The sequence below is a fragment of the Stegastes partitus genome, unplaced genomic scaffold (assembly GCF_000690725.1).
Source record: "Stegastes partitus isolate 25-593 unplaced genomic scaffold, Stegastes_partitus-1.0.2 Scaffold487, whole genome shotgun sequence".
Lineage (NCBI taxonomy): Eukaryota > Metazoa > Chordata > Actinopteri > Pomacentridae > Stegastes > Stegastes partitus.
Genome location: NW_007578218.1, coordinates 140,039 through 160,199, shown reverse-complemented (window position 1 = coordinate 160,199; position 20,161 = coordinate 140,039). Strand labels below are relative to the sequence as shown.

The 20,161-nt window shown below is 42.5% G+C and overlaps 4 protein-coding genes across 4 annotated transcripts; 3 read left to right on the top strand and 1 right to left on the bottom strand.

Moving 5' to 3' along the window:
- The first annotated feature begins 2,284 nt into the window (after positions 1-2,284).
- agbl2 (AGBL carboxypeptidase 2) lies at positions 2,285-8,764 on the top strand. The gene is made up of 19 exons (XM_008287132.1): positions 2,285-2,396; positions 2,697-2,870; positions 3,038-3,145; positions 3,396-3,546; positions 3,664-3,919; positions 4,435-4,836; positions 5,076-5,218; positions 5,482-5,641; positions 6,017-6,143; positions 6,227-6,327; positions 6,502-6,614; positions 6,739-6,817; positions 6,940-7,062; positions 7,160-7,228; positions 7,329-7,427; positions 7,664-7,760; positions 7,872-8,024; positions 8,133-8,163; positions 8,566-8,764. The coding sequence occupies exons 1-19, from the start codon at positions 2,285-2,287 to the stop codon at positions 8,762-8,764; spliced, it is 2,697 nt and encodes an 898-aa protein (XP_008285354.1).
- A 1,007-nt stretch (positions 8,765-9,771) lies between these two features.
- On the bottom strand, positions 9,772-12,268 carry tmem17 (transmembrane protein 17). The gene is made up of 5 exons (XM_008287105.1): positions 11,965-12,268; positions 11,654-11,757; positions 10,431-10,544; positions 10,185-10,328; positions 9,772-10,091 (listed from the first exon to the last, which is right to left on the bottom strand). Exons 1-5 carry the CDS (start codon positions 12,077-12,079, stop codon positions 10,014-10,016), a joined length of 555 nt encoding a protein of 184 aa, XP_008285327.1. The 5' UTR covers positions 12,080-12,268; the 3' UTR covers positions 9,772-10,013.
- Positions 12,269-12,514: 246 nt separating this feature from the next.
- LOC103361102 (tripartite motif-containing protein 16-like) lies at positions 12,515-15,191 on the top strand. Its single transcript, XM_008287106.1, has 6 exons — positions 12,515-13,091; positions 13,222-13,317; positions 13,396-13,629; positions 13,712-13,868; positions 13,956-14,000; positions 14,088-15,191. Exons 1-6 carry the CDS (start codon positions 12,519-12,521, stop codon positions 14,642-14,644), a joined length of 1,662 nt encoding a protein of 553 aa, XP_008285328.1. The 5' UTR covers positions 12,515-12,518; the 3' UTR covers positions 14,645-15,191.
- A 634-nt stretch (positions 15,192-15,825) lies between these two features.
- LOC103361104 (tripartite motif-containing protein 16-like) lies at positions 15,826-20,011 on the top strand. Its single transcript, XM_008287107.1, has 6 exons — positions 15,826-16,659; positions 16,754-16,849; positions 18,015-18,260; positions 18,362-18,512; positions 18,600-18,656; positions 18,742-20,011. Exons 1-6 carry the CDS (start codon positions 16,078-16,080, stop codon positions 19,269-19,271), a joined length of 1,662 nt encoding a protein of 553 aa, XP_008285329.1. The 5' UTR covers positions 15,826-16,077; the 3' UTR covers positions 19,272-20,011.
- Positions 20,012-20,161: the final 150 nt, after the last annotated feature.

The window sequence follows — 20,161 nt, the reverse complement described above, 5'->3', positions numbered from 1 at the left end:
ATCTAAAACATGCAGGACTGTGGCCCTCGAGGACCGCAGTTCGACACCCCTGCTCTTGAACAAGCTCCCTTTACTCTCAGAAAAGGTCAGTCAGTGCGTCAGTTTAAAAACCTTTTAGAAACTCACCTGTACAGGCAGGCATTTGTGTAGTATTTTCTTTCTTTAAAAAAAAGTCTTCATATTGCCTCTTAATAGCGTTTTGCTGTCTTTTAAAAATTTATTTCTTTCCTTTTAATCTTTTGTGAAGTACATCAAGTTTTGAAATTTGCAATAGCTATTCTTTTTTTTGCTGTTCATTATTTTTTAATGGAAAATTTGGTCATTTTTTTTTAGCCTGTATCGGTTCCAATAAGAGTAGCCTGTAACAATGAACTTGTAGTATTTTGTAAACCTTCTCCTTCCTTTTCTCTGCTGTTTTTTATATTACAGACAGTATTTTTTTGTGTTTATGTAATTTATCTTGTTTAGATTTTATATTTTGCTGCTTTATGTGCCTTACTGTGGAGCACTTTGCTTTTGAAAGGCGCTACACAAATATAAGTACTCACACTATTTATATTTGTAGTTTTTTTCCCCCCCGCTTTCATATTCTCGCGATAAATCATCAATTAAGCTTTTTAAGAGCGAGAACTGCGCCAATTGTACGGCATCTCCATGGCAACCGCGGTGTTGTCGAGGCAATCGGTTGCTTGACAACACTTGTTGAGGGAAGGCTCTGCTGGTGGTAGCCGCCAAGTTAGCATGTGCTAATGCTTACGAAATAAGTTTGTCTTTTTAAAAAAAATAAATATAATGTGGGACACATGAGAGCGAGGTAAGTGGCCGTCTGACGCTAATAAGTTGATGCTAGCAGTTGTTAAGGGAAGAAGCTAATCGGAGTGTTAGCAACAGGTAGCCGGGATTCATGAGCTACAGACGGTAGAGGGGCGATAACTTACCAAGACGGGATTTAAGTTGCTAAATTCCTACACAAATACCAGAAGGCATGTCCTGTGCTGTGAGGTCCATCACTACACCTGACTGAACTGTTGTGTCAAAGCTAACCAGCTGAAGCAGTTCCATCAGTTGGTGGCGTTTTCTGTGGAACAGGGAGGCAGCTGAAGATGCCCGTGAGAGACTCCACCTTCAGCAACTCACATGTGAGTCTGGTTAAAATGGTTAAAATTCATCCAGAATTCACACCATCCTTGTACACACAGTCCTTCTCTCGAGCTATTTTCTATTTTTTTTATTCTCCAAGATGGAGTGATGCAGTGTTGGAGCATTGGAGTCCTTCACTCAAGTAAAACTACCAAAAAATTTAAACTATAACAAAAACCTGCCGAAGTAAATGACATATTATTAGCAAAAGGTACTAAACTATCAAAAGTAAAATTCTGCAGTAAAACATCCCGTGAAGCTCAAATCTATGTTTTTCTGTATTTCCGGTCATGTTATGCATATTATTTAATTGTGGTGATTTTCTTGTACTTTCTTTCTATATTTTTTGGATGCTGCTGTTTACAATAATTTGCCAGGTCTGGGATAAATAAAGTGTATTCTTTCCTATTCTTTCTTTGATTTTGCTGTAAAATTTTGGATAATTGCAGCTATTTAAACGTGGCCTGTTTAGAGGGTAAATCACCGTGTGTGGACAGTCGGAAACCACTGATTTAATCTAAAGCAATATGATGTATTCCATGAGTTTGTGTGTTTTTATGTATAATTTTAATTGTTAAATCTGACTTTAGCAAGTACCTAGTGGTAAAATAAATGTAGTAAAGTTAAAAGTACAGTAATGCCCTCTGGAATGAGAAGAAGTGGAAGTTTAAAGTAGCATGAAATGGAAATAATCAGGTGTGGTGCAAGTACCTCAAAACTGAAGTAATGTACTCATCATTTTCCACCACCGGATATCGGAAATATATGATCAAAAAAAAAAAAATCAGTGCAACATTTGTCTGTTTATTAATTTATGGTGTTTTATATTCGACTATTTTGAAATCAGCAACAGACAGAAACAATTCCCATAAAGAGGTTAACGCAAGTAAAGAATATTAGCTGCTTTTAAAAGAATATTGATTGGAAAAATAAAAAAAGATATTTTGTGGGAAACACCAGATAAAATCATTGGCTTAAAATATACACATTAATTCATGATGGTAATATTTTTTATTTTTATTATTCTGATAAAAAACGTAGGTTTGTACAATGACCAAGTCAATACATTTTATATTTCATTTGGTAAACAGGATACAACAGTGATGACTTCTGTTTTCCCTATCAGGCAGCAAAATCATCAGCCATGGCTATCTCCGCTGTCATGAACTGGTGGAATACTTACCAGCTAGACAAACTGGACAGCAACGACTCCAACACAGAGGAAGACGAGGACGAATTAGCAGGGAGGACACAGTGTAAGCCATTTTCAGCCTAACCATTGAGTTCTAAATTGTTTAAATAACTGTGAGACGCAAATAGAACTGGTTTTGAGAAGAAATCTTGTTCAGCTCATCTTAATTTTGGATCATTAACTGTCAAACGAGAGCTCTTCTGTGAATGAGATAATTGAACCTATCAGGTGCAGCGTAATCCCTTTTATCTTGTTTGGCCTGGGCAAGGCAAAGGAGGAGACCTACTGAAATATGTATATCCAGAGTGACTGAACAAGAGCATTAAAGTGCAGTTATTAAAGGTGTGATTCATGTCCCCCTCAGTATCTCTGAAGCTAAGCCAGACACTGCGGACCAGGCAGGTGCTCATAAACTTTGAGGGTGGCCGACGTGTTTTGAGTCTGCGGGCGCCGCCGGACCTGGTAAACTTCCCGTCTGTCTCCCGCCCCCGCTGGCCCATAGAGTGTGAGGTCATCAGCGACATTATACAACACATAGGTAATGTTTCATTTTATTATGTGACCAGGTTTGTTACCGACATTAAGCACGGGGATCAGTCAAAGCAGTGAGTCGAGTTTGTGAAGAACCGAGCAGCTTCTTTCAAAACATACGCAGCCTCAGAATGTTGCTGCTGTTTCATGACACTGAGAGAGTGTGTTTTGCAGAGTGGGACCCCCCAGAGCCAGAGCCTTTCTATCAGCACACAGGGCATGAGAGGACACCGATGCCGGTTGGAGAGGAGAGGGGGAAGCTGGTGTACTGCATTGACCATGGTAACTAACAGCATTTCTTACACCACCAAGTATAAGGCTGGTGATAGCAAGAAAGTCTTCTTAACATAAGATAGGGATGGGAACCTTTATGTCACTGGTTCACCTCAAAGAATTTACCATCTGTTTGACCTCAAGACCATCTTACAGCAGAAATGTGTTTATTTTTTTTCTTTATGCATCAGAATGTTGAGATTATATGTGTAGTCTGTGCTAACAAATGTAGAATTTCATACTCACCTTTTCCTTTAAGCCACTAAGCGTCCCTACTTCACCTGCTCTCGTGTTGGAGGAAGCAAGGGCCCCGTTGAAAGCGCCACTTGTCATGGCGTCAATCAGACGGAGTTCACCCTGGAGTTTGAGTCACGCTTTGAAAGTGGGAACCTTCAGAAGGCCGTTCAAGTGTGAGTCTACGTTCTAATCTGTTGTTGTTGCAACTTTTAGTCTATTATATTCCCAGTCTTGTTAGTGTTTTACTGCGGCTCTGTGTTAAGTTTCTCTCTCTCTAATTGCCTATTCAGGGGCGTCTACGACTACGAGCTCACCCTGCGCACAGACATGTACACCGGAAAGCACACGCAGTGGTTTTACTTCAGGGTCCGGAACATGAAGGCTGGCGTCACCTACCGCTTCACTATCATCAACTTGATGAAGAGCAGCAGTCTGTATTCTCACGGTATGAGACCGCTCCTCTACTCTGAGAGGGCAGCTGAGGAGAGCAGCGTTGGATGGCAGCGCTCAGGCTCAAATATCAGATACTATCGGAACTGCTGTCAGGTAGGTGGCATCTGGGTCAGCTTCAGTCACTCTAATTTATGAGCCCACTCCCTCATTTTGCAGCAGCTATCACTTTCGATTTATGAGTCTGAAAGTTAACTTTCTCAGCAGATTGCAGAGGTGATCCATCACAGAGAGAAGGTTTTGTTTTTACTCTGTTGTACTGCAGGTAGAGTGAACACCACTGGAATATCATGTATTAGTTTCACTATTTATAATGATGATATCACTGCTCCTACTTCAGAAAAAGTAGAATTTTGTAACCATCATACATTAAATGTTCCACAAACTGGGTGAAGACAGCATTCAGGAGGTAACACTGCATTGTCCTTCAGCACTAAGTGAAAGAAAGCCTGTGGTGTCATTTAGTAAACGACCGGCAGTAAATTATATGCAACAAATGTAATAGGGAAATGAAAATATGCAGAAATCTTTGCATCCATAATTTAAAGCTTTTTAGAACTGCATGATTTCACAAGATTGAAATTATACTTGTAAGATTTGTCTCCCTTCAGAACACCAAGGACAAAAACAGTGACGCCGTCGCCTTGTACTCGCTCTCCTGGACTCTCCAGTTCCCTCACGACTCCGACACCTGCTACCTGGCCCACTGCTACCCCTACACCTATTCACGCCTGCAGCGCTACCTGAGGCACATTTCCTCCAACCCAGCAGTTGCATCGTACTGTAAAGTGCGGGTCCTGTGCCACAGCCTCGCTGGGAATGCAGTGTATGTGGTGACAGTCACGTCCCCGGGTGTCAGCAGGGTGGAGGGCAGGACCAAGAAGGCTGTGGTGGTGACGGCCCGAGTGCACCCTGGGGAGACCAACGGGTCCTGGATGATGGAGGGATTCCTGGACTTTCTGCTTGGAGACTCAGATGATGCTCAGCTACTCAGGGACACTTTTGTTTTTAAGGTGCTTTTTCTGCCTTAATATGTCCATCATTACTGAAGTAACGTGGCTTCACTGTCTTGTGTATGTGAATGGATTAAATGATACAATCCGTCTTTCAGGACTCTACGGCGCTATGTTGTAAAATGTTGCCTCCAAACTCTTTTTTTTTAAATATAATTTGGACTTGGGGTGATTCCTGCTTTATCATTGTGGTTCTGACAGCTTTATCTATCTGTTGTCTTCCCTCTGTGGGGCTGCAGGTGGTGCCCATGCTGAACCCAGATGGCGTGGTGGTGGGCAACTACCGCTGCTCTCTGGCAGGCCGAGACCTCAACAGATACTACAAGACACTGCTCAGGGATTCCTTTCCTTGTGTGTGGTACACCCGAAACATGGTGGAGAGGTGAGACCGCACACATGCACTGACAAACACAAAAAGCAAACTGCATGGAGCTTCAACCACAAGAACATTATTATAGTCTGTTTAGAGCTGCTTTAACAACATTGAGCTTATTCCAGTGTGGATTGCCTTTCATCTTTCACCTTTTACATCCTAAACGTTGCCCATGCAATATTTGCTTGCATCATTTTTCTCCTTAATTTTATCGTGAGGAATTTTGACCACACTTTCTACTAAATGGTACTCTGTGGTTCTGTTCTCCTCAGACTAATGGCTGAAATAGATGTAGTTCTTTACTGTGACTTTCACGGCCACAACCGTAAAAACAACGTCTTCATGTACGGTTGCAACAACCGAGGCGATGCTTCGCTCAAGCTTCACGAGAGAGTCTTTCCACTGATGATGAGCAAGAATGCCAGTAACAAGGTAAAGTAACTCTAGGGCTTCCAAACATCTTGGCTCACTTTCCACTTTAAATACTTCTGCTGCTGTTAAGCTTGAAAAGCTGCAGTTGACTTCTTATTTAAAAGTCTGTTTTCATATTTGCCGCCTGTCAGCGCTGGTGTCATTTGTGCACTCAACGTTTCAGCTACGTGTCAGTGTGAAGACTCAGTCATGAAGGCACTTGCTTGGGTTTGCTGAAGATTCCCCTCTCAGTCAAAAGATTACTTTAGTTTTGAGCTGAAAAAGCTTTTCAGATTAGAAGAGAAACTTCTTCAGCAAACTCAAACAAGTCCAATTGCATCATTTTAACACTCAGAAACATTCCAGCTACAACATCTGAATCACGCTCTTCCTTAGTTCTCCTTCAAGAGCTGTAAATTCCGGGTGCAGAAGAGCAAAGAAGGCACCGGGCGAATCGTCATGTGGAGACTTGGCATCAAAAACAGCTACACCATGGAGGCCACCTTTGGAGGTTCCACTCTAGGTGAGTGTGGACTGACTCAGTGTGTGCTCATATTTGTAAGCTTCCGTGTGTCTCTGAGGATCTATCATGTGTTTGTGTGTCAGGCGACAGGAGGGGGACACATTTTACGACTCGAGACCTGAAGTCCCTGGGCTTTTACTTTTGCGACACCCTGCTGGACTACTGTGATCCTGATCCAGCGAAGGTGAGAAATAAATCAATGTGACGGCACTTTATATAGAAACATAGAATATGTTAGTGGAGTGCTGTCTCAATCCAGGAAAAGGAAAGATTTGGGCCAAAAAAGTATATCTGGATGGTTTCTAAGTCCTGAATTCTGCAACAGTTTTTCATGCTTCTTCTTTGGTTTTTATTTCAGGCTGCTTACTGTCTGACAGAGCTGGCAGCTTTGTTAAGAAAGGAAGTCAGAGACAGACTGGGCAAAGACGTGAGCACCGACTGTAACTTCTCTGTGTCCGACCTAGAAACCAGGTGATGCAGTAATTATAAATTTATTTAATTAACCCACACACGCACCACACTTGAGCAAAATGAGACTGATACGAAACATGCTCTCATTAGGCTCCACGTGAATATTTCTCATTTGCTTTCACAGCACAAGTGGTTCAAACAGCTCTGACTCAGACGGACTCCCGGTTCATTTACTGAAGCAGCCACAAACTGGCCATCCAGAGGTATTCTGACATAAATCTGACCTCGTGTTGTATTTTCTTGGTAGGGTAAATTGTAAAAATCAGTTTTTAGATCTTGTCTTCCTTCCTCTCAGTTCACCACGTGCTCCTGTTCTCCTCCACAGCAAACTCCGGTGAAGAAGAAAAAGAAACGCTTGAGGAGACGTAAAGAAAGAAACAGGCTGCAACCGGACAGAGTGAAGAACAGCACACAGCCGAAGATCCCGCAAAGCAGCGTCAAAAATAATGTAAATGTAGCCTGATTTAACAGGCGGCCTGATTTAACAGGCGGCATTTCTAACATTAAACATTAAAACAAGACTGATGACTGAATGGTGTTTGCAGGAGTCCAACCTGCCTCATGATAGCACAGTTAAACAGAGACCTGCTGGGAGACACAGGAAGAAATGGCAGGTATGAAGCTGAGTTTAAGCACCTTTAGGAGTCACATCCAACCAGATGAAGAAGGGAGATTTCCTCTGGGCTTTATTGTAGTGTTTCTCTCACTGTGAAGGTACATGGTCTGATCAGAAAAGCTGCCATCCCTCCTCCCACCAGTCACTCTGAGGAGGTCAGCCAGGTGACACTGTGGCAGGGCTGCGAGCCCGTCAAGGTAGAGAAACCTCACATGATCCCAATTAAAGTCTCTTAGAAAATCACTTCAGTCACCCTCCTGTTTACACATTCTAGGTCAGTCATAAGCATGCGTGTACATTTCCAATTCAGCTCAGCTTTAATTGATAAGAAGCCTCAGATTTCAAACTTGCGATACTTTAAGCAACAGAATATAATCTGTAATTCTGAATTCTGATTTAGAATGTTTTCTGAAGTATATTTTCTGTGTTTCAGGACATCTTTTCAGACCACCAGAGATCCTCATTCCTGCACCACAGGACTAAAGCATGTCCACGTCTCAGCCCATGCACAGCCCTGTCACCTCACACAGGTAAGCTTTGTTGTTCTCAGTCTGCAAATTAATGCAAAACTATTCGGAAGCATCACAGCATTACAGAAGGTCCTCTGTGGCAGTGAACAGTATGAGCGGTTTACTTCACAGGCGACCTGTTCATGCACACCAGACAGTGGAGATGCTCCTCTCAGCTGCTGCACCTCAGCGCTCTCCTTCCGCCTTCACCCAGTTTCATACATTCCAGCCAGCAACAGCATAACTGCATCCAACAATCTCACACCTCCTATAAAGTCTACAGAGGTTTGTCTGCATGCATCAAGGTTCCAAATGGAACCCAATCAGTGACAAAAAGTCCAAAACTGAATCATCACTCATTCCTCTGTGATGAAACTCATCTCTCTCTTTCAGGGCTGCCATCGTCCCTCACAGCGCCGCACAGGTAAACCCCACAGTGAAACGACATCCTCAGGACATCTGCATCTGTCCTTACAGTGATAATAACAGTCTATTTTGTGACTGCACGTCTCAAGGACACATAATTAAAACATCAGCAAGATAAAACTGATTTTCACATTAAACATATGGCACACACACACCATTTATTTGCTGTTTTTCTTCTTTTTTTGTTTTATTTTTCCTCTTTTTGACATTCTGTTGCTATTTTATCTTATTCAATTTCTTTATTCTGCTTATTTATTTTTTTATTATTTTAAAAGACACCTTCATTGATGCTTTGGCAGTATTGCTAACCTGATATTCATGCCAATAAAGCAGTTGACAGCACACACCTATAAGCTCAGTATGTTCAGATTCGGAGGTGTTTGTGTCTCTTCTGTGGCAGGTCTCCCTCCTCCATGTTTGTCAAGAAGATGCCAGACATCGTTCCAACAAAACGCCTGCTGTCTAGTTTGACCACCAACAAGTTTAGCGGCCGGCACACCTTCAGAGACGGAGCTTCTCTACGTTTCTCAGAAAATCCCTTTGTGTCCAAAGATTCCTCCAAATTTAAACAGGAAGAGGATTCCTCAGAAGGTTCATAAGCGAATTTAAATGATCTTTAATTAAGTTTCAAGAGAAATGCATTTTTCTTGTTTAAGAAGAAGAATACATTTTTTTATTCATTTATCACTGCTGGCTAACTTTTCTTCTTCCTCTTAATGGTCTGATTGATTCAGTGGATTTGTCACTGCTGAGATGTAAACCATTTGGAGAGCAGAACCAGAGAGATTTCACCCTCCATGAAACGGAATCAAACAGCAATCTATTTGTGCCTGTGCTGAGGGACCTGAGAGAGAAAAGGTCATTTCACCTTTAATCCTTCCACACTTTCTCTTTGTTATTCTCCATCTCTGGTAAATGCTGAGGTTTCATCAAACATCAGTTTCATAAATGCTGTGCAGTGATGAAAAGACAAGCCTTGTACGTTTAACCTATTTTGTTTTCTTATGGTATTTCCTCAGGCTACACAAGGACGCTTTGGAAGACAAAAGAAAAGATACCAGACATCATCAGTTTGGAGGAGAAAGCCAAACAAGTAAAGCTCCACAAGAGGAGATGGTCAGAAGAGCATCGCAGTCTGCTCCATCGTAGAGCACAGCAGCTTTTATATTCTGCTAACGACAGACTGGGTCTCTGTTCTTTGGCCAGTGACGTAAAGCTTTTTGGTGGATAAAGAAGTTCCACAGATGCGTTACACAGCAGATATGTGGGGATACTATTACTGTTTTTACATCATTCACACAGATAACAACACAACTGGATGCTTCTTATGGACAGTTATAGCAAAAGCTTCAAAAACGTGTCAAATGGAGAGACTGAATTTCTTCATATGTCTCTTTTAAATTGATTTCTGGTCATAAATAATGTGACAAATGTTCTGATAGTGATATTTTTCATAATGTTAATGACAATGCTGGGGTTTTTTTCTGCAGAGTTTTTAAAATTGGTAGAGATTTAGTGGTGACAAACCTTCATGCTCGTATTCTCTGAGGACTCAAAGTCAAGGGTACAATAAATCAGCTGTTTAATAAATCACACACAGGCTGCATGTCATGGAGATGTTATTTACTGCAAAGCTACAAGAATACAAACCGACTGGAGGTGAATAAAATACAAAAAAAAATACGTTAAAAATGTTTCTCTTAAGTAATCAACTGTGAGGAGGAACGATCTCATGTTCTACACACAGTACTAAACATGACACCTTCCGTTGTGAGCCTCTGAGCCTGGTAGGAGCGAAGTAAGAAGGCACGCTGGTGTATCCAGATGTGGACGTCAGAGCTTCAGAATTCAATCAAACTGTCGGAGATGGAATTGGCTTTCTGTGTGTCTGACCATGTCCCGGAGCGCCACAAAGCCAGAGAGGGCCTGAATCATTCAGGAAAAAAACAAACACAATAAATCTGAGCAAATTTAGAAAACATGCACATCAGTCAGGTGTTAAGGGGAACGCGACAGTACCTGTGTGAGTATGAAGATAGCGAGAACTATGTGAACACCTCTCTCCAAGGGTTGGATGAGGATGGCTTCATTAAACAGCTGAAACAGGATGAGTGGGAACTGCAGCAGGATGCTCAGCAGCCAAAATCCAGCCAGCTCTGGCACCTTCCACAAACACAGACATTACATTCATTTCAATCTCTGCCTTAAAACTTTCTGGGTTTCTACATCATCTAGATCCTTATGTTTGTCTGAGTGATGTGCCACCTTTTCCTGCAGGTTCCCGGCGTAGCCAAGATAGAGTCTAATGGCCTCGATCAGCGTCATCAGAAGAAGTACAGTTACAAGGATGAACTTGTAGTAGTCTGGCAAGGCAGGATACTGAAATGACAATCACAACAAAGCAGTTTAAAGAACAGGGGTTTGTGGAATAAAAAGAAATAAATTATGTATAGAAAATCAGCCACAACCTTAAAACCACCTTCCCTAATATTCACTTATCTAATAAAAGGTTCCTATCCTGCTGCCAAATCAGCGCTGACCAGTTGGGACATAAAGACAGGACCTGTGGGGGCATCCTGTGTTGTCTGACATGCCTCTGGAGATCACATTGAGATCTGGATCCAGCTCTACACCTTGGGCTCTATGTGGTGTTCCTTGAGCCGTATCTGAGCAGTTTCTGTGGCAGGGCACATTGCACCGCTGAGGGAGGCCACAGGGGGAGTGTGCTTGGTCTGCAATGATGTTTAGGTGGGTGGTTTGTCTCTAAGTAACATCCACATGAATGCCAGACCCCAAGGTTTTCAAGGAGAGCAACGTATTGTAACGAGAGGATCAATGTTCATGTTCCAGAGCCGCTGCAGGAGCAGGACACTGAACATTGTCAGGGACTCCTCACACGCTCTCCATGAACTGTTTGAACTGCTGCCATCAGGCAAACGTCTCCAGAGCATTAAAGGAAGAACCTCCAGACTGATCAACAGCTTCATGCCACAAGCTGCCAGAATGCTGAACTGCTGATCCAGATATGCAAACACGTGTTTATTTAAATTGCTTTAAGTTACTGGATCCAGAAGAAAGACTCTCTCATCTTGCCTGTACTACTGTGCATGTACAGCGACATGACAATAAACTTGATCTGATTTTTAAAATTTCTACGAGTGAAAAGTAAAAATTCCCTCTCATATTTCTAGATCTGTGAAAATAACTGCAATATCATTTTCTTTTTTAAAAACACTATATTTTGTTATGTCCTAAAGTCAACTTTTGTACCAACCACAATGGTGAGGCACTCTGAAGTGTCTGGTAGGCACCAAATCTGTTTCAGAAGCAGTTGAGGAATTGCTTCATCACATCCTTGTACATTTTACCATTACTACTGCTCCTATTCACAGACACTATTTCGGTAGTAAATACATGGTTAGTAGGATTTCATGCTCGTTCTTCTCTTTCACTCACCTCCTGTCTAACTTCCCCTCTTCGTGTCTTACCTTCAGGTGCAGCATTACAGTTTCGCTGATCCACCACCAGGGGAAGAACCACATGTTAAAGTACAGAGACATCTGGAGCTGGAGACTTGACAGAACCCGTTTGTCTGAAAACATAAAAAACAGCAGAACATACGGTGATGGGCTGAACAACCGAAACCCAGCTACAGCTACCACCAAGCTCAGCTCGACAGAAAGATGGTGCACAAGACACAATCCTTCATGTTGCTGCATCAATGCTAACATCAATGCTAACGTCAGTGCTAACGTCAGTGCTAACGTCAGTGCTAACGTTAGCTGCATTTCGGGTTTACCGTGAGGCAAAAACGCGTCGTGGTCTTTTGAGTACGCTCCAGTTCGACTCTGGTCAAATAAAACATTGCGAGAGAAGTCCTCTAAACGTTTTCTGATAGGGTCCGGCAGCTCCATCGTGCAAAATGCTCTCTGCTATGCAGAAACATGACCAGAACAACAACACTCCTCCTCTTCCTCACTGAACGCTGCCGTCGTTTCCATGGATACCAAGGAAATCTCGCGTTCCGCTCAAATCTCGCTTGAAAAGTTATTGACAACTGCTCACATAAAACACAAGAAGTTCATTATTTTCACCTCTAAACACTCACTACGGTGCTAAATAATCAGATTTAAATGCCCAGAAGTAAATTTATTGTTTCACGGTTTTAATAACAAAATAAAAATTAAAAATCTAACAAAAAAAATTAAAAAATCAGTGGTCTTTCAGCAGCTCTGTCAGATTTATCTGTGGGAAACAGTGACTTTCAGGAGGCTGTTGGCACAATTAAAGATTAAGTCACGCCCACTTTCAACAGTTCTGTTTTCTGAGAAAGTGAAAGTTACAGAGGACAAGATGGCAGAGGCCTGTGAAGCACCAGATTCCTTATCCTGCTCCATATGCTTGGATGTGTTGAAGAAGCCTGTGACTCTCCACTGTGGCCACAGCTACTGTAAGGACTGTGTGAACGGCTACTGGGACCAGGAGGAGCAGACCGGGGTGTACAGCTGCCCCCAGTGCAGACAACTCTTTACTCCAAGACCTCTGCTGAGCAAGAGCACAGTGCTGGCTGATCTGATGGTAAAAATGTCTGTGGCAGGACAGCCCACCCCTCCTGTGAAGGATGAAGGGGATGTGGAGTGTGATTTCTGCACCGTGAGGAAGCTCAAAGCTGTCAAGTCTTGCCTGGTGTGTTTGGCCTCTTACTGTGCCACCCACTTGCAGCCTCACTATGAGTCTGCCGCTTTCAAAAGGCACAAGCTGGTGGAAGTGTCAGCCTCCATACAGGAGAAGATCTGCTCCAAGCACGACAAGCTGCTCGAAGTCTATTGTCGCAGTGATGACCAGTGCATTTGTCTGCTGTGCGTGATGGATGAGCACAAAGGCCATGACACTGTCTCGGCTGCAGCAGAGAGGAAAGAGAAACAAGTAGGAACATTTATTTTTGGCCACAGTTATCAGAGTTACTGTGAAAATCAATGTGAAACCTACATTTTAATTGGATCCAGAGACAAGATACTTTACATGTCATGCTTGATTTCTGTATGTATGTTTTTAGAAACACTTTGGAAAGAAAAAGCAAAAATATCAGCAAGCAACGCAAGAAAAAGAGAAGCAGCTGCGGCAGATGAAACAGAAAATGAAAGCCCTGCAGGTAAATTGTCTTCTTTTAGTTGACATGAATGTGTGAAGATGAAGTAACCAACAGTCCTCTTTATTATTCTTCTGTCAGTATTCTAGAGATGAAGCATTCGATGAAAACGAGAAGGCCTACGCTGAAATAGTCCTGATGGCAGACAAAAGGCGTTGTGCCATGAAGGAGCTGATTAGAGATCAGGAGAAGGCCGTGACGAGCCGAGCTGAGGCCCTCGTGGACCGGCTGGAGACGGAGATCGCTGATCTGAGGAAGGGGGAGGATGAGCTGAAGCAGCTGTCGCTCACTGAGGATCACATTCACTTCTTGCAGGTAAACTGGCAGATAAATACGCAGCTTATGTAGAGCGTGGGGCTGTAGTTGATGTTGTGTTTCTCTTTTTACGTGTCTCTAGCGCTACCAGAGCATTTTTGGCCGCACAGGACCTGACGTGTCCTCTGATTACAACATCCAGCTGCACACATCTTTTGACTTTGTGGCAAAGGCTGTTTCTGACTTGAGAGACAAAATGGAAACTATGGCGAAAGCTTTTGCAGAGATATCTAAGACAAGTAAGATGATCGCTTCATTAAAATAATGCATGTTTGTGTATTGGATGAGATGTAAAGAGTTGATATGGACGTGTTCTCTGTTTCTAGTTGAAGTCGATTCCGATCCAAAGACCAGACAGGAGTTTTCCATCTGTGAGCTTTTGGTTTAACTTACATATAAATCAGCCCTTGAGTTTTACTTTCAGTGTTCTTCAGTGGTGATATTTTCTGACCTTTCAGATTTCCGCTGCCTCCGTTTGGATCCCAACACGGCATTTGAGAACCTGTTGCTCTCTGAGGGGAACAGCAAGGTGACCTGGATTAAAAAAGCCCAGAAGCAGCCGTGCCACCCAGAGAGATTCACCAAATACGATCAAGTGTTGTGCACCGAGGGTTTGTCTGGCGTCAGCTACTGGGAGGTCGAATGGAAAGGGTCCAGGGTCGAGGTGGCCGTGTGCTATAAAGGAAAGGAGCTGGATGAAAGTGGCTTTGGATTCAGTAACCAGTCTTGGTGCATTTCCCTTTCAAATTCTCTTTGCACCTTTTGGCACAACGGAGTCTCGACCAAAATATCCGTCCTCAGTTCTCCGACTGTGGGAGTGTATCTGAACCACAAGGCAGGGAGCCTGTCCTTCTACAGCGTGGTGCCAGATTCTGGTCAAATGAAGCTGCTTCACAGAGTAAAGACCACGTTCTCACAGCCGCTGTACCCCGGGTTCATGGTCTCCAAGGGAGCCTCAGTTAGGCTAGTGAAACCAAAGCAAAGCGCATCAGCTGTTGAAGGAAACCCTCAGTGATGCATTCAGTTTTCTTTCTTTGTCTGTGCGTGATGTTGAGCTCACGCTGAAAGCGCTGTCTGCAGATTTGCAGTTACAGCTTGGTTGCATCCTAAAAAATATTCTTTTTTTCCCCTTTCTTTTTGCAAGGTTGAAAACATAAATGTAAGCTGACAAACCTCTTATATTTTACACAAGTCAGATTTCTGTTGCATTTGCATGTTTGCTGCTGTCAGTAAGAGGTTGAGTTCCGTTAAATGTCTGTTTCTATCTACAACATATAATGCTGCAAGCACACAGAGTTCTTACACAATTGTACGCATTTAGAAAGGATGTTAATAATAGATAGCATTAACAAGTGTTTTTTTTCTCATCAATGAGTGTTGCTACAAACTTTTAGTCAGTACAGACTTAAAGATACTGAAAGCCGTGTGATTTGTTTTTACTTCTAACCGCTGTGTAATTGTATGTATTCCACAACCTTAGTTTATTGTTTATTGTATTGTGTTCTGGCAAAACAATTTCCTCCTTGATGATTAAAGTTATCTTATCATCTTTCATAAGTGTGTTTTGCTGTCAGCTGAGTTTATTCTTATTTTTTCTACAGTTTAATGGCACCAAAGAATTAATTTTTTAAAACCCTTTACACTGTTCTGTTAATGCATTCTGTCGCTCGTGCAATGTGCTGAAATGAAATCTGCAAATCTGCCAGATTTCTTTGACCACTAGGTGGCAGCCCAACAAGCTGTTATCACAAGTTAAAGGGTTGCAAACACTCCCTAATGCACACTTTGACACTTTTTTTTCCACTCACCACAATAATGTAAGTCCACTTTCCATCTAGCTCTATTTAAGGCTCCACAGCTCATCTGGATGAGATCTGGATCTGGAGCAAAGTAACTTTTCCTTCACAAACATACGACCCCCAATATGAAATATGTGAGAGGACGAGAGTGTAAAACCTTGATATGTCTGGAATGAAATGTATGTGACATGTGAGTGGTTATCCTGAAAACAAAATAGTTATTTTTACAGTTACATCTTTTAATCTAATATAACAGAGTTTGGTGACTGCTGTGTGCAGTGTGTGTGTGTGTGTGTGTGTGTGTGTGTGTGTGTGTGAGTGTGTGTGCAGTGTGTGTGTGTGTGTGTGCGTTTGCTAGTAGAATGAATGCAGACAAAGCAGAGCTAAAGTTCAGTGACACTGTGGAACCCGTTATCATGTGACTGTAGTTTTACACTCGTGTTGTTGAACGACTGTTTTGTTCCCCTTCTGAACAAATGTCAAGACTGAATCTGCTTCTTTGGCTCCAAAACTTCCACTTGCAGCGAGTGTTTAATAATGTTTTTGAGGATGTTGTTTTCCTCTTTAAGACCGGTCCGTTCCAGTTCCCTCCCACTGACAACAAGCTGCCAACAAGCCACTCCTTCAGAGAAACTGTCAGTTTGAGAAAATGGCTCACGACCAGGAACTGTTCGACTGCTCGATCTGTTTATACTTACTGGAGGATCCCGTCACCACCGCCTGTGGACACAGTTTCTGTATGAAATGCATCAATAGTTTCTGGGACACAAGAAATAACAGAAGAGGAACTTACAGCTGCCCTCAGTGCAGGCAGACCTTCAGCACCAGGCCCGTCCTGAAGAGGAGCACGGTTCTGTCCCACCTGCTGGAGGAACACAAGAGGACGACTGACCAACACGCTGCTTCTGATGGTGACAACTTTGCTGCTCCTGAAGATGTGCCGTGTGACGCCTGCACGGAGAGGAAACAAAAAGCTTCCATGTTCTGTCTGGTGTGCTTGGCCTCCTTCTGTGAGACTCATCTGCAGCCTCATTTTGAGGTGCCGCCTCTTAAAAAGCACGACCTGATTCAAGCCTCTGCGAGGGTCAAAGAGAGCATCTGTGACCGTCACCACAAACTTCTGGAGATCTTCTGCCGCACTGACCAGCAGTTCTTGTGCCTGATGTGTGCGGTGGATGAACACAAAGGCCACGACACTGTGGCCGTCTCCGCAGCAAAGTGTGAGATGCAGGTAATCCAGTTCAGCCCCACCATGAAGTCGTTCGTTTCTCGTCCTTTTATTGTGACAGATTTTCTAAAAAGTTGTTGGATTTCTGTTTTACCAGAGACAACTGGAAAAGACTGAACGGGACATTGCTGACAGGGTGCTGGTGTCAGAGAGGAACATAGCAGAGCTGAAGGATGCAGCAGACTCTATAAGAGTGAGTGAAGCATCGCCTTATCTTTATTCGTTAGTCTTTGTTTTTAAATGTTGATACAAGATCATGTCTAGTTTGGCTCAAAGCTGCACCAGAGAAGAGAGAAGGATGTGGTTTTAGCAGTGTTTCCTGTGGAGGAATTTCCCTTCAGTCTGCAGGCATCAGACAGAAACAAACCCATTCATTTGACCGTGTAAACAACAGCTTTATATTTACTGTGATGGTGCATCCAGCTCATGCAATTTCTCATTATTTGAAGGGAAACTGTGTGTGTGAATCTGAACAGAAAGAGTGTAAACTGATGGAGTCCAGAGGTTCGGTCTGTTAGTCTTGTGACCTCTTAACACACAAACCGGTTGCCAGTGTGTTAAACCAGATGTTCACGGGCGGGAATCCCCGGGGGGACTCTCATCAACGTCAGGGGAGGCTGAGTGTGTGGAAGAGAGCGAAATATTACAGTAGTTATGAGAAGAAGGTCACACAGAATAAATGAACAGGTTGTTTGGTTAGACAGATAGTTCAGAGATGCAGTAGTTTTAACGAACTTTTTACTTTCCAATCTTCCAGAGTCACAAACCAACAAATGCCTTTATTATGTCTTTAGTGTCGTGTTATGTCCTCCAGTACTATTATGTGATCAAATACTGAAGTTGTGATCTCACTGCTAACCAGGAATGAAACAAAACTGAGTGAAATAAGTGGGCTACTTTGAAAACTCCTGTGTTAATCTAAAAAAGCACGAGTCTGACATTTGAGGAAGTAGGTACACCTGTTGGTGTTATTTCCAGGTTCTAATAATAATAAGATTACAATACCATTCTCATGTGTTCATCTTTACTGTACAGATATGAGAGTAGGATCAAACTTATCATCTAATTTAGAGGAAGAACTTTTATCTTCTATCCCAAAATGTCAAATAGTTTGATTAGAGATCAGCTGAAGAACTGCAAATATTATTTTGCTGAGAATTTTGTGTGCAACCTCTATGATTTTTATTGCAACCCCTACTTTGGAATCCATTAGATTGCAAAGGTTTGACAGATGTTTAATATTTTAAAAAGTCCAGTTGTTATCACACACTGCCGAATAATTAGCAGAACTGTGTTGCTAGTTGTTACTGCGTCTCAAAATGTCATCAGTTGTACCAGACCAAATGATTTCCTTCCAGGACGCTGCCTGGCAGGCGTGCGATGACTTTGAGCGACAGAGCCTGGAGTACATCTCCGTATACACCCGCTTCGTCAAGAGGAAATGCTCTGAGATGAGAGAGAAAGTGGGAGAAGCCGAGAAAGCTGGAGTGGACCGGACCACGAGTCGCCTCAGGAAGCTGCAGCGTGAAGTGTTTGAGCTGAGGAGGAGACAGAATAAAGTGCAGCAGCTTTCACAGACGGATAATCCCGTCCAGTTTCTCCTGGTGAGGCCTTCTCACGCTTCACTTTTAATGTCTCATTCTGTGTCTAATCTGTGATGCTGAGTGTGTGAATGTTTGCGTTGTGTGTTTGTTGGCCTCTGCAGGGTTTCCAGGCCCTGGGCGACATCCCCGCGTTCACAGACTCACATGAAACCTTTGACCTGACAGAGTTTGTCGCTGCACAAAAAGATGAAATGAAAAACATGTGCGACAAAGAAAGGAACGAATTATTGTTTAATTCTGGTGAAATTATGTGTGAGTACGATCAGTTGGGATTTAAAGTCTGCTCTGGTTTTCTTGTTTGCTTTAGTGACTGTTTTTTTTTTTTCTTTTTCATCTAAGTGAAAAAACCCAGACTGCACGAGGAAATACCGTCAAGGATGAAGCTTTTGCGCAGATGTAAGATTAAATATGATGTTCAATAACTCTGCATGCATACATGAAACCTTCACCAGCTCAGTGAGTGTTTCGTCTTCCTCTGCAGACACCCAGGTGAAGGTGGATCCCTGCACAGTAGCTGCATGTCTTTGCCTGTCTGAAACAAAGACGGAGATATCGTGGAGTGGCAGCGTCCAGGCTCAACCTGATCACGCTGACAGATTCACCCACTTCTACCAGGCTCTGGGCGAAAAGGGCCTCGAGGGGGACGCCTACTGGGAGGTGGAGTGGGACGGTGGCATCGTCGAGGTGGCCGCGTCGTACAAAAGCATAAAAAGAAAAGGCTCAGGGAAGGAATGCTGCTTTGGCCACAATGATCAGTCCTGGAAATTAATCTGCTCTCCGTCTGGCTGCACGTTTTGGCACAATAATCTCCACAAAGGTCAAATAGCTCCGGTTCGCTCTCGCAGAGTTGGCGTGAGGCTCGATTACGACGCAGGAACGCTGGGTTTCTACAGCGTTACTCCCCCCGACAGGCTGACGCTGCTGCACCAAGTCCAGACCGCCTTCACCGAGCCTCTCTATCCCGGGTTTGCAGTTCATTTAGGTGCAACACTGAGAGTATGTAAGCTCTGAGCCTGTTCACAGTCATCAGCATTGTCTTCAGGATCGGCTGCACATTTAAAATAGTCATAGAAGAGAAACGAATAATATGAATCTTGATGAGGACCAAAGAAACAGACGACTGTATATTATATTCTGCCTTTTTTCTTTTTTTTAAATAATAAACTTCAAAAAGCAGAAGACAAATGTTTAACACCATTATTCATTGGTAGAGCTAATTTCTTTTGTTAATCAACAGATCCCTTTTTAATGTGCTTTTGGTGTAAGAGATGGGGGCCAGAATCCACACCGCTGTGAAACAAATGTTTTAATATATAATATGAGAATTTAATCATGTGAGTTAAATATAAATAGACATCTTCTAAATGTGCAGTATTTTTGATATAACATTATTTCTTCTAGGAATTAAATTTCTCTAAAAGCTTTAGAGGGAGATAGAAACCTGCTGGAAAAGGCTTTGTTGGATTTAATGCTCTGTGATTGGAACTGTTGCTGTGATTTTTCAGTATTTTTAATGATTAAAAACCAAAACACGCTAACGAGCAGAATGATTGCTTTAGTTTAATCGACACAAATTAAAGGCTGTGCTCTGCTAATCACACATTCTTTAGCTGGTTTGATATAAAGTGTTTTGCAAATGTCAATTTTACCCAAACAACTATTTTTTATTTTTTTTACGGTAGCAAAGATTGTGGAAGGTGTACAACTACATTAAAATTCAATTCAATCAAATAAAAAAACAATAAAAAAAAGAAGAAATATGCATTTGTTTATTTAAAAACTTATCAGACACTCTTACATTCATGTTTGCAAAAGTAAAATAACACAAAGTCTTGACGGCACACAACAATTGACATGTTTGATTATATACACAGTTTCCAGTGTTACATTATGAGGCCATG

Bases quoted from the DNA above. Each gene is read 5' to 3' on its own strand.
- tmem17 (XM_008287105.1), bottom strand. From the start codon at position 12,079: ATGGAGCTGCCGGACCCTATCAGAAAACGTTTAGAGGACTTCTCTCGC. The intron at 11,758-11,964 runs GTAAACCCGAAA...TTATGTTTTCAG, and splicing joins CGACGCGTTTTTGCCTCACG to ACAAACGGGTTCTGTCAAGT. The intron at 10,329-10,430 runs GTGGCACATCAC...TGTTTGTGGAAG, and splicing joins CCGGGAACCTGCAGGAAAAG to GTGCCAGAGCTGGCTGGATT.
- LOC103361104 (XM_008287107.1), top strand. From the start codon at position 16,078: ATGGCTCACGACCAGGAACTGTTCGACTGCTCGATCTGTTTATACTTA. The intron at 16,850-18,014 runs GTGAGTGAAGCA...ATTTCCTTCCAG, and splicing joins ATGCAGCAGACTCTATAAGA to GACGCTGCCTGGCAGGCGTG. The intron at 18,657-18,741 runs GTAAGATTAAAT...CTTCCTCTGCAG, and splicing joins GATGAAGCTTTTGCGCAGAT to ACACCCAGGTGAAGGTGGAT.
- LOC103361102 (XM_008287106.1), top strand. From the start codon at position 12,519: ATGGCAGAGGCCTGTGAAGCACCAGATTCCTTATCCTGCTCCATATGC. The intron at 13,092-13,221 runs GTAGGAACATTT...GTATGTTTTTAG, and splicing joins CAGAGAGGAAAGAGAAACAA to AAACACTTTGGAAAGAAAAA. The intron at 13,318-13,395 runs GTAAATTGTCTT...TTCTTCTGTCAG, and splicing joins AGAAAATGAAAGCCCTGCAG to TATTCTAGAGATGAAGCATT.
- agbl2 (XM_008287132.1), top strand. From the start codon at position 2,285: ATGGCTATCTCCGCTGTCATGAACTGGTGGAATACTTACCAGCTAGAC. The intron at 2,871-3,037 runs GTAATGTTTCAT...TGTGTTTTGCAG, and splicing joins CGACATTATACAACACATAG to AGTGGGACCCCCCAGAGCCA. The intron at 6,818-6,939 runs GTATTCTGACAT...TCTCCTCCACAG, and splicing joins CACAAACTGGCCATCCAGAG to CAAACTCCGGTGAAGAAGAA.